A 12,707-nucleotide genomic window follows, 5' to 3' on the forward strand; every position below is an offset into this window, starting at 1 on the left:
CTGATGCTATTCTGGGTGGCCCCGAACTATATGGTCACAGACATGCCTGACAGTAAAAAAGAAAAATAGGGCCCGCACACCTTTAGTGTTAAATTAATCTACAGGTGCACAAATAAACTATGTGGCCAATATACAAACAGGATGCGCCAGCACACTGTGGCTAATTAACACATGAACTCCAATATTGCTGTAAACGTTAAACCATAAGGTACTTAGTTAGCGTTTTTTATCATACAGCGTAAAAGCCATCCAACCACGTCAAGGTGACCTAAATATGGATGGTCCATAAACACTATCTCCTACCTCTCCATGTGCCAAACCAGGCCTCACCTGAATGGGTGATTAGGGTGCTGAGCACCTTGACATGGTTGGATCACTTTTGCGCTCTTTGATCAAGAACGATAATTAAGTACCTTATGTTTTTAATGTTTACAGCAATATTGTAGTTGATGTATTCATTAATTGCAGTGTGGTGATACATGGTGATTGTATAGGCCTGACAGTGTCAAGTGGCTGCTACTACACATTCTACATGTTAGGGAGTAGAGGAGTGTCAGATAGTACCAGAGGGATGGGAAACTATTAGGCTGGGGCTAAAAAGAGACAGCAATTCACTGAAAAAAGTCAATTCACTAAGAAGTTGCGCAACAAAAACACCTGCGCAGATTGTCTGCAACTTGTTGTTTCCTGTAAATTAAACAGCCAAGTTGCAGAGAAGTCGACCACAAGTCGAGTGATGTGTGTGACCAGCGACAGAAAATCCAACACATTAGGAAACATTTGCGTCTCTATGTCGCAGGTCGACACCAAATCATTACATCCAGTAGTTGTAATGTCACTGCGATTTCAGTGTCCCATGACCCACATCATGGTGCACTCTGTGGCCATGTCCGTGACCATGTCAGCATCTAGATAAGGAGTAGATGAAGTAAAGAAGTGGCCGCAATCATTGTAGTTTATGGGAGAAGGTAAACACTCGAATGTGTCAGCGTCTCACATGAACTACATTCCTTTTTTGGCTGTAAACGGAAGAGAAAAGGACCTCTATTATCCTCATAAGTGGGAATTCTAAAAATGGAATTAGCACCTACTAAATATTTTTAATGTGATGCTTATTAAGTTTTATTGCGGCTTATGGGGTTGACTCAACCTAGCAATGTGGCCCTTAAATAAAAAATAAAAAAAAGTTGTGTACACATCTATAAAGTTCTGCGCTGAACTATATCATAACATTAAAATAGTCTGCTGATGGTAAGCTAAGAACTGGCTATCCTGCTGCTGGGATTCCCAGCGATCAGCTGCCATGCCTGGGGGAGCAAGTGTTCGATTCTCCTGCAGAGCTTCCGCGGGATCCACAATACACTGACCGCGTAATACAAAGACGAGACGCATCCCCCAGAGCAAGAGCAGTTCTAAACCAGACAATACCTTCAAAATAACTCTCCTGTCTTTTATTACTTTGTTGTCCTCGGCAGATTCTAAAAGGAGATGAATACCCCAAAAAAACAAATAAAAAGAACTGAGGAGGAACACAAACTCTGCTTGCAGCTATAATTGCTATAATCATAGTAATTATGAACAAAGATAAAAAAACAAACACGGCTGTGCCCATAATATTATATGGATCACTGGTAACAGTACCCTGTAAGCTGAGGCTGCTGGACTCTTATCGGAGATTAAAACATCGCTTCTCTGGTTATGAAAACCACAAAAACAATAAGACTATTGTAAAAGAGCAGCAGACTAGTGTACAGTACAGAGCTTTGTAACCGGTGCCTTTTGCTCCCACACAATGCAGAATTGCTTTTAGAGCGGATCAGTTGCCAGATTTCACTATACAAACTGCATTCACTACTAAATGGATCTCTTAGATAAGATTACTGTATTTACTTTGAAATTCCATATCGGAATGGCTGTAATATCCTTTATGAAAGTTTAACTTTGTCACTCCCCAACAAGCCTGATTGGTGTTGTCTCTCCTCTCTGCTGCAGCGGAGATCTCTCACTGTTCAGTACAAGCCGTAGCTGTATGTCAGGCTGGGCGAAAAAAGATTAAACATACTGGGACTCCTTAACTTTTATTTTATAGTTGGGCTCAAATGCGGAGCTTAATATCAGGATTATATAGCCATTTTGACATGGATTTTCAAAGTAAGTACACCATACTCATCAGGTCTAATGTATGCAGTTAGTATTGTCAAATCTGATGTTATACTTTTTAATATGGCCTTTAAGGGAAAGCTGAATATGCTGCATTTTCAGGAAGGAAGGAGAATACCGCATTACCGTAAAGACATGCTTACCTGTTTGGCACCTTTCTACCGATACACAGGGGTCTTTATGTGGGCAGCTCAATTTTCGCGGTCTGGTCCCAAGCAGTGCTCGTCATGAGATATCTGGGGATCATGTCCAAGAAATAACTCCATTCATATTGCCCACATGAAGAGTCCTATAAATCTCTAAAACTGTAAAACTTTAGTGGGGCCGATGCCTTTCCAATGGAAAAAGCTGCGTTTTCTACTTTTTCACAGATGGCCACTATATAAGGCCACTATAAAAGTTAAGCAGAATGAGCTGTAATACAAACCACATTGGTCATCATCCAGCTTTTTAAGAAACTTCTATACGGTAAGTAAAAAATGGGTCAACACTTAACGAAAAGTCCATAAAAATAACACATATGAGGATTTTTTAATTATCTGTGAGAAGCTAGCTACAGACATTGCAGCTCGCTGCGTACATGGACTGATTCTGCATGTATCAGCTACATTCCCCGACATTACGGAACGCTACATTTTCCCTGGAATGTGGAGAATCATGTCTGAATTCCAAGGATGATGTAACTTCACCATCTCTCTCTCTCTCGGTTGCTTTACTTTTTCTGTGTAAGGCTTCTTATTCATGCAAGCAATGTCCAGCGGAATCCTAGAAATGTAAAGGAACGTTTCAGCATGAACAATAAAACTTCCTTCTCCGGAGAGGTAGATATCAATAAGAAATATTGTTTTTTCCAAGGATCTGGGAAGCCTTGAGTTCACACAAGGTGAAGAAAATTCTTGGAAGCACTAAACAGAAGCAGCGTCTGAGACCCCCTTCCACACTTATAAGAATTTGTTTCCAAAGAACACTGTTGCCATAGCAACTTTGGAGTCTTGGCCTCCAGAGATTCACCATTCTCAGCCTCCAAGATCATTCAGATTTAACATTGATCGCCTCTACAAAGCAGCAAGATCATGCAAAGCATGTTCTCTGTTTAATAAAAGAACATATCACCAAAACTTCAGTTTGTGTAAAACAGAATTTCTTCCTATTCCCTTCTGCTAGTGCGCTGTAAAACTAAAAATACTGTTACGCTGACACTTCACAAAAAGAAGAAGAAACGCAATCCAAAAACAAAGTAAAACGCTATTAATAAAGATGCACTCCCATCAAAATTTTTATCCTCTTAATATATTGCAGTCATCATATTATATAACACCTTGCACTTACAATTGCTCATTTTGCCTTTCTACCCAGATATTTCTTCTCTTTTCCATTAGGTCAATGACCTCACGTGATTAAGAACAGACTAGCTGAATCCTTCTAAGCTCTATGTAGAAACAGGAAGTCTATCTTCCCTGCAGGAGTCAGCATTAGAACTACAATCCTAGTCACTAACAAATGGAAACAAGGAAGATACATCAAAACAAAGGGGGCTAGAGCAGCTGGTTCAGGAGTTGAAGAGGGGGTGCTTGGGGTATTGCAGTGATGTTGAATTGTAGTCCTAATACTGACTCATGGAGGGAAAAGAGACTTTCTGTTTCTACATAAAGCTTAGAAGGATTCAGCAAGTCAGTTTTTAATTAAGAGATGTCATAGACCTAATGGAAGATAAGAATTAACTGGGTAGAAGGGCAAAATGAGCAACTGTAAGTACACAGTGCAATATAATATGATGATTGCAATATATTAAGGGGATAAAAACTTTGATGGGAGGAGTGCTTCTTTAAAAGCATAGAAATATCACAGATTTGTAGATTTTAATCCAATGGGTTCACACAAAGGAGAGAAAAAATGATGGGGCACAAAGGGAAAGTAAATATAAACATTATAGACAGAATACACCCATTAAACCCGCTAAGTAGCATACAGGCAGTGTCAATATGGTACATAGCATTATGTGCGAATCAATGTATCTTGGAGAGGAAGAAACTCAGAGAAGCAGACACTTCTAGTAACACTCTCTTAAACCACAATGCAGCCAAAGTTAAGGCTTCAAAATGAAAGGAAAAAGTAAACCAAGACAACTGACATACTCCTTGCCATCATGGGATGTCACACACCCTTAAAAAATGAAAAAAAAAATCCCTGTGTACTTTTTACAACTTGCCTTCCATTCATTCCTAATCAATATTTTCGGGCACTATTTGCTTAGTATCACCAGAATATACCAACAGCAAAGAAAAGCAAGCAGTGACAACGCCAGAATGCCCAAATCCTGAGTGACAGCCACCGCTACCCACTAACCCGCACAGCTCTGCAAATGTATGGCACATCGAGGACTTAAAGGGAATCTTATCAGGTTTTCGCTACTTCAAATCATACAAGCATAATGTAGGGAAGGAGACCCTGATTCCAGCGATGTGTCACTTAGTTTACTAGATCCAGCAGTTGTGACACAATCAGAGATCTTAGATGTGGCATGCAGCACAGCTGGGAAAGCTAATCCCACCCACACCAGTCTCACTATGTGCATTGTGTATTGACCGTGAGATGCTAATCCCAGGAGGGGGCATGGTCCGTCAAGTAGGAATGTGAGAGCAAGTATGGGCAGTAATGATCTTTTGCTGATAAAAATACTCATTGTATAGAAACATCAGCACGCAGCCTAATAAGTGACATATCCATGAAATCAGTGTCTCAGCCCCTACCTCATGCTGCCCTCAGATTACATAGCAAAAACCTGCTGCCAGCTTCCCTTTAAATGCAGTCTCTAAGCTCAAGCACGCAGGTTTGTAAGGAATATAGCCCCTATAAAAATATCACCTTTGTAGCACTACTGGCTGCCTCCATTCAGCAGAAACTGAATTTTAAACAAATATGCTAATTAGGCTGATTTGTAACCCTTGATGTGGCCAAAAGGGGCGGTGCTCTGTACTGCCCACTGGTTTCGCATGCCACTGCCTCCCTCACTGATGACCGTCAGCCCTGGATTGACTGTAGGGAACACTGTCTGCAGGGAAAGCTCAGGCAAGCCAATGCTGTCAATCAAAACATAGGGAGGAGGGGACATACAAGCACCTTGGCCACACGAAGGGTGCAACAAGCTCCCTAATTAGCATACTTGATTAAAGGTCAGTTTCTGCAGGATGGAGTCAGCGATTAGAGCATTAAAGGGCTAACTGCTTTATGGGCTGTACACCCTACTAGGCTATGCGTGTCGTTTATACTGTCAGACTCCCTTTAAGAGCGCAGATACCAATTACTGGAATCATTAGGATAAGGCAATGGCTTTCCCACATGATAAACTTACGTAATAATAATAATAATAATAAAGCCTATATATATTTCTTACTACACAACACTTTAAATGTTACATATGTATCCAGTGTCAATGCGCCCATACTTGACCAATAAAACAACATTTAGCATACAAGTGTTGTCATCACTAGCCGAGCGGACACATTGCTCTCCAAAGATATTGAGCATTTTAGGTAAATAAAAAGCCCATATAGTGGCGCAGAATTAAGCAGCGGGCAGTGACAGAAAGCCAATATCTTACAAATGGCACTGCCTGGTAATGGCCGCCACAGGCATCGGTACTAAACTCCCCTGCTTCAATTACTCACGCAGCCCCCTAGACACAGTTTGTTATCTTGACTTTAAGTAGCTTTTTTCTGCTTTGTGGCTGCATTACATAAGATAAATGTCAGTTTAGGTCTATGTGACAGACGATTAAGCTTATGATTTCACAAGAAAAACAGTTGAATAATGCAAAGAAATGATGAGGGATCTTTTCCCTCCATACAATACATACCTACATAGGCTTCTTTCTCAAACGGCAGCCGGTAAGACTTGCACAGATAGGTGTCAGACTGAAAAACAAATTGATCGTTCTTAGAAGCAGGGAAACATTCATTAGGATTGTACACAGTTAGAAGACAGCCAAGATCATTAGACAGCGACAGCTTCATTTACAATATAGACAGCAAAGGAGAGAACTCACATCCTCGTCATATGAGGAATACAACAAATCAAAATATATTCAAAGGTAATTGTGTTCGGCAACCATTTATTAGGCACATAGCAAATTTCCTGTCTGAGCATCACTGGTGACTATTATCACAGCTACAGAGAGCATTAAATGGGTTATCTCATAAAGAAAACTCTTCTACAATTAGGACACACCAACATAAATTATGGCAGTTCCATCCAGTAATTCCCTCCATACTGGTACCCTTTAGTCACTGACTGCACCAGGACCTACAACACCGCCCCATTCGCTTGGTAGTGATTGGCCGGGTAACATGAGGGTAGATCCACTACTGCTCTCCTGGGAATTGTAGAGGTCTAGGCAGTCGGTCCACCATTGATCACTAAGTGATGTCATATCCAGGGGCAGACGGCCTCGCCCTATTCACAAACGTAGACATATTAAACATGGAGACAACATGTATTTAAAGGTAAATATCTTCCAACTAGGAATGTTCATCAGTGGGGTGTACTGATTTAACAAACTTTGCTGCTTTCTACTAGATTATATAGGTACATGTATATTTGCTTAAATGGGTTCATTCATTAAGACAACACCTGGCCGCATGACCTATTAGGACACATGGTCCTAATAGAAAGGGCGTCCCCACAAAGTCTGACCATACAAGTCGGTGGTGCTGGAATCCAGACTGAAAAGATATGTTTTTGATAAGATGGCTCAATGGTTAGCACTGTTGTTTTACAACACTGGGTCCTGGGTTCAAATCTCACCTAGAACAACATCTGCATGGAGTTTGTATGTTCTGCTCATGTTTGTGAGGGTTTCCTCTGGGTTCTCCGGTTTCCTCCCACACTCCCAAGACATACTGATAGGGAAAGTAGATTGTGAGCCCCAATGGGGACAGCGATGATAATATATGTAAAGCGCTGTGGACTAAGATATTAATTTATGTTATATAGTATTATCAAATACCACAAGTAATCTTCGGTCCTCCACACGTAATCTTCCGCGCCACTAGTACGTTCCTCACCCATTCGCCATGAAGACTTCCCCAGAGTATCCCCCATCCTCTGGAATTCTGTGCCTAAACAAGTCAGATTATCCACCACATGCGGAACTTTCAGGCGGAACCTGAAAACCCATCTCTTCAAGAATCCTTACAGCCTGCCATGACCCACTGCCACCTCACCACCACTGGAGCTGCAACAACCTCTTAACCTACTGTCTCCTTCCCCATTATCCTGTAGACTGTAAGCCTGCAAGACCCGGGCATTCGCCGTCCTGTACCAGTCTGTCATGGTCAGTCTGTTCCTAGTAAGTTATATTTGTATTTTGTATATAACCCCTTTTCACATGTACAACATCATAAAATCAATGGTGCTCTAAAATAAATAATAATATTGCTAATAAAATACAAAAATGTTAGTAAACTGATTTCTTAAAAAAAATTTTCATTTCTTCTTCATTTCTTCTGCACTAATTTTCAGAAAAGTTTAAATTCCTTATAGTAAAGGGGTTGTCTGGTCCAAATTGATAGGTCTACAGTCACACACAGTTATGAATCCCCCCCAGCGCATGTACTGTGAGATGCGAGGATTCGCCGGTTCCTGACCTGGGACCGTAGGGTATGTATGAGTTATACATACTCCCGGCCAGAGACCATCCAGTGGGTGCGGCCTCGCTCCATACACTTGTCGGTCACACCAACTGGACAACCACGTCACTAGTCGGGGTGCGGCCTCGCTCAATACAAGTGTATGGAGAGAGGCTGCACCCACTAGTCGGGCCCTGGCCGGGAGTATGTATAACTCATACATACACTCCGGTCCTTGGTCTCCGGTCCTTGGTCAGATACCGGCGAATCCTTACAGCGCACAGTGTGTGCGCTGGGGGAATTCATAAGTCTGCAGTTACACAGAGTGGCTGCAGACTTATCGATTTGGACCAGACAACCCCTTTAAAGTACGTGCTCAATATTCCCAGGGTGCAAGACAAATTTTTGGTAGCCTCAGCTTTGACTCCCTTTGTAGTGGTTAAAATACAGGAACACCACATGGACACCAGTGCTCAGGCTCAGGAGCGGACACACACAGAAGAGGGCCCATGTACAAGAATATGGGCCCTCTGCACTCCAATGGCTCATCATAAAGCCCTCTTGGGCCCCTGTGCAGGAACAATATATGGGCCCTTTGCATGCCAATAGCTCCTCATAGTGCACAGTTCCACTGCTTTGGAGGTAGTCATGAGCCCCTATGCAGATGCACCAATGGTATCAATTAAATGAAGTGGTCTCATTACAGAAAACCCCTTTAAATGATGAAGTCACTCTGGCAAATATCATATTTTACCAGAGAAATGAGCCAGGTAGGTGGCCTCAGGAAAAATGCAGAACAATATGGTGCCAGAGCAGGAGTCCACTGGCTGTCAACAGTTCTCAACTGCAGCTCCATAAGGAGGGTCCCAAGCAGGAGACCCTCTTTTAACCGTTTTGCTGCCAGAACAAATTTTCACACTTTTGACAAACGCAAGACCTGAAATATCAAACAGATCAATCACAACATGTACCCGAATAACCTGATATTTTCAGAAACTAGATAGCTAGCACGATATTAGAATACCACTCAACACTTTATACTCATAGATCACTGCATGCAATTTTACAACAAAGCTTATCATTTTGTACAAATGCATAAAAATGCAAGTTTATGGCTAAAAGTTTGTCCCAAGCAGAGCCAGCCGGATATTAACAACATCTCCAAAAGATATAAATCCAAGATGTGCAGAGTTAATACATACCATTTGTCTATGTCTACAAGGAGATAACTTTACATATAAACTAGAGCTAAACAGATCAAAAATACCAGTGATCCATCCAGACGGCATCAATACATATGTTACATATATGTGCAAAGTCATGTCTCTATAAAAATAATCCCCAACCCCTAATGCGACAGAGCGCACATATTCTCCGTGCTTGGTAAGAGGGATGATGAAAAGTGCCGCTCCCTGGAATCGCTGGATGATATTCCATATTATACATACATACACATACATTATATATACACACATATATATATATACACACAAACACACACGGTCAAAATTGTTGGTACCCCTCGTTTAATGAAAGAAAAACCCACAATGGTCACAGAAATAACCTGAATCTGATAAAAGTAATAATAAATAAAAAATCTATGAAAATGAACAAATGAAAGTCAGACATTGCTTTCAGCCCTGCTTCTACAGAATTTTTAAAAAATTAAACTCATGAAATAGGCCTGGACAGAAATGATGGTACCCCTGAAAATAATGTGACAAAAGGGACATGTTTAATCAAGTTGTGTCCACTAATTAGCATCACAGGTGTCTACAATCTTGTAATCAGCCAGTGGGTCTGTATATAGGGCTATAGATACTCACTGTGCTGTTTGGTGACATGGTGTGTACCACACTCAACATGGACCAGAAAAAGCAAAGGAAAGAGTTGTCTCAGGAGATTAGAAAGAAAATTATAGACAAGCATGTTAAAGGTAAAGGTTATAAGACCATCTCCAAGCAGCTTGATGTTCCTGTGACTACAGTTGCACATATTATTCAGAAATTTAAGATCCATGGGACTGTAGCCAACCTCCCTGGACGTGGCCGCAGGAGGAAAATTGATGACAAATCAAAGAGAAAGATAATATGTATGGTAACAAAAGAGCCCAGGATAACTTCTAAAGAGATTAAAGGTGAACTTCAAGCTCAAGGAACATCAGTGTCAGATCGCATCATTGGTCGTTGCTTGATCCAAAGTGGACTTGATGGGAGATGACCAAGGAGAACACCATTGTTGAAAAAAAATCATAAAAAAGCCAGACTGGAATTTGTCAAACTACATGTTGACAAGCCACAAAGCTTCTGGGAGAATGTCCTATGGACAGATGAGACAAAAATGGAAGTTTTTGGCAAGGCACATCAGCTCTACGTTCACAGTCGGAAAAAATGAAGGATATCAAGGAAAGAACACTGTCCCTACTGTGAAACATGGAGGAGGCTGTATTATGTTCTGGGGCTGCTTTGCTGCATCTGGCACTGTGTGTCTTGAATCTGTGCAGGGTACAATGAAATCTCAGACTATCAAGGGATTCTAGAGAGAAATGTGCTGCCCAGTGTCAGAAAGCTTGGTCTCAGTCGCAGGTCATGGGTCTTGCAACAGGATAGTGACCCAAAACACACAGCTAAAAACACCCAAGAATGGCTAAGAGGAAAACATTGGACTATTCTGAAGTGGCCTTCTATGAGCCCTGACTAAAATCCTATTGAGCATCTTTGGAAAGAGCTGAAACATGCTGTCTGGAAAAGGCAACCTTCACACACGAGACAACTGGAGCAGTTTGCTCATGAGGAGTGGGCCAAAATACCTGTCGAGAAGTGCAGAAGTCTCATTGACAGTTACAGGAATCGTTTGATTGCAGTGATTGCCTCAGAAGGTTGTTCAACAAAATATTAAGTTAAGAGTACCATCATTTCTGTCCAGGCCTATTTCAGGAGTTTAATTTTTTTTTAAATTCTGTGAAAGCAGGGTTGAAAAACAACGACTGACTTTCATTTGTTCATTTCCATAGATTTTTAATTTATTATCACTTTTGTCAGATTCAAGTTATTGTGGGTTTTTCTTTCATTAAACGAGGGGTACCAACAATTTTGACCACGTGTGTGTAAATATATATTATATATATATATATATATATATATATATATATATACACACACACACATTATATATATACATTTATATATATATAATATATATCATTATATATATATATATATATATATATATATATATATATATATATATATATACATATATATATACACAGTACAGACCAAAAGTTTGGACATACCTTCTCATTTAAAGATTTTTCTGTATTTTCAAGACTATGAAAATTGTACATTCACACTGAAGGCATCAAAACTATGAATTAACACATGTGGAATTATATACTTAACAAAAAAGTGTGAAACCACTGAAAATATGTCTTATATTCTAGGTTCTTCAAAGTAGCCACCTTTTGCTTTGATGACTGCTTTGCACACTCTTGGCATTCTCTTGATGAGCTTCAAGAGGTAGTCACCGGAAATGGTCTTCCAACAATCTTGAAGGAGTTCCCAGAGATGCTTAGCACTTGTTGGCCCTTTTGCCTTCACTCTGCGGTCCAGCTCACCCCAAACCATCTCGATTGCATTCAGGTCTGGTGACTGTGGAGGCCAGGTCATCTGGCGTAGCACCCCATCACTCTCCTTCTTGGTCAAATAGCCCTAACACAGCCTGGAGGTATGTTTGGGGTCATTGTCTTGTTGAAAAATAAATGATGGTCCAACTAAACTCAAACCGGATGGAATAGCATGCCGCTGCAAGATGGTATGGCAGCCATGCTGGTTCAGTATGCCTTCAATTTTGAATAAATCCCCAACAGTGTCACCAGCAAAGCACCCCCACACCATCACACCTCCTCCTCCATGCTTCACGGTGGGTACCAGGCATGTAGAGTCAATCCGTTCACATTTTCGGCGTCTGCGTTCCGTGTCGGTGGTTGGAACCAAAGATCTCAAATTTGGACTCATCAGACCAAAGCACAGATTTCCACTGGTCTAATGTCCATTCATTCCTTGTGTTCTTTAGCCCAAACAAGTCTCTTCTGCTTGTTGCCTGTCCTTAGCAGTGGTTTCCTAGCAGCTATTTTACCATGAAGGCCTGCTGCACAAAGTCTCCTCTTAACAGTTGTTGTAGAGATGTGTCTGCTGATAGAACTCTGTGTGGCATTGACCTGGTCTCTAATCTGAGCTGCTGTTAACCTGCGATTTCTGAGGCTGGTGACTCGGATAAACTTATCCTCAGAAGCAGAGGTGACTCTTGGTCTTCCTTTCCTGGGGCGGTCCTCATGTGAGCCAGTTTCTTTGTAGCGCTTGATGGTTTTTGCAACTGCACTTGGGGACACTTTCAAAGTTTGCCCAATTTTTCGCACTGACTGACCTTCATTTCTTAAAGTAAAGGCCACTCGTTTTTCTTTACTTAGCTGCTTTTTTCTTGCCATAATACAAATTCTAACAGTCTATTCAGTAGGACTATCAGCTGTGTATCCACCAGACTTCTGCACAACACAACTGATGGTCCCAACCCCATTTATAAGGCAAGAAATCCCACTTATTAAACCTGACAGGGCACACCTGTGAAGTGAAAACCATTTCCGGTGACTACCTCTTGAAGCTCATCAAGAGAATGCCAAGAGTGTGCAAAGCAGTCATCAAAGCAAGAGGTGGCTACTTTGAAGAACCTAGAATATAAGACATATTTTCAGTTGTTTCACACTTTTTTGTTAAGTATATAATTCCACATGTGTTAATTCATAGTTTTGATGCCTTCAGTGTGAAGGTACAATTTTCATAGTCATGAAAATACAGAAAAATCTTTAAATGAGAAGGTGTGTCCAAACTTTTGGTCTGTACTAATATATATATATATATATTA

The 12,707-nt window shown here is 40.9% G+C and overlaps 1 protein-coding gene across 7 annotated transcripts in view; it reads right to left on the reverse strand.

Annotated features, from left to right (window-relative positions):
* Positions 1–12,707, reverse strand: part of PAM (peptidylglycine alpha-amidating monooxygenase) — a 189,459-nt gene that overhangs the window by 138,932 nt on the left and 37,820 nt on the right. For all 7 annotated transcript variants that reach the window (XM_073677903.1, XM_073677884.1, XM_073677910.1 and 4 more), the window contains exon 4: positions 6,017–6,074. In XM_073677903.1, the coding sequence (XP_073534004.1) occupies positions 6,017–6,074 (58 nt within the window). The remainder of the gene's footprint in view (positions 1–6,016; positions 6,075–12,707) is intronic.

This window comes from Phyllobates terribilis, unplaced genomic scaffold, assembly GCF_046119375.1.
Source record: "Phyllobates terribilis strain yellow unplaced genomic scaffold, ASM4611937v1 Scaffold_1__5_contigs__length_1240528914, whole genome shotgun sequence".
Classification (NCBI taxonomy): domain Eukaryota; kingdom Metazoa; phylum Chordata; class Amphibia; order Anura; family Dendrobatidae; genus Phyllobates; species Phyllobates terribilis.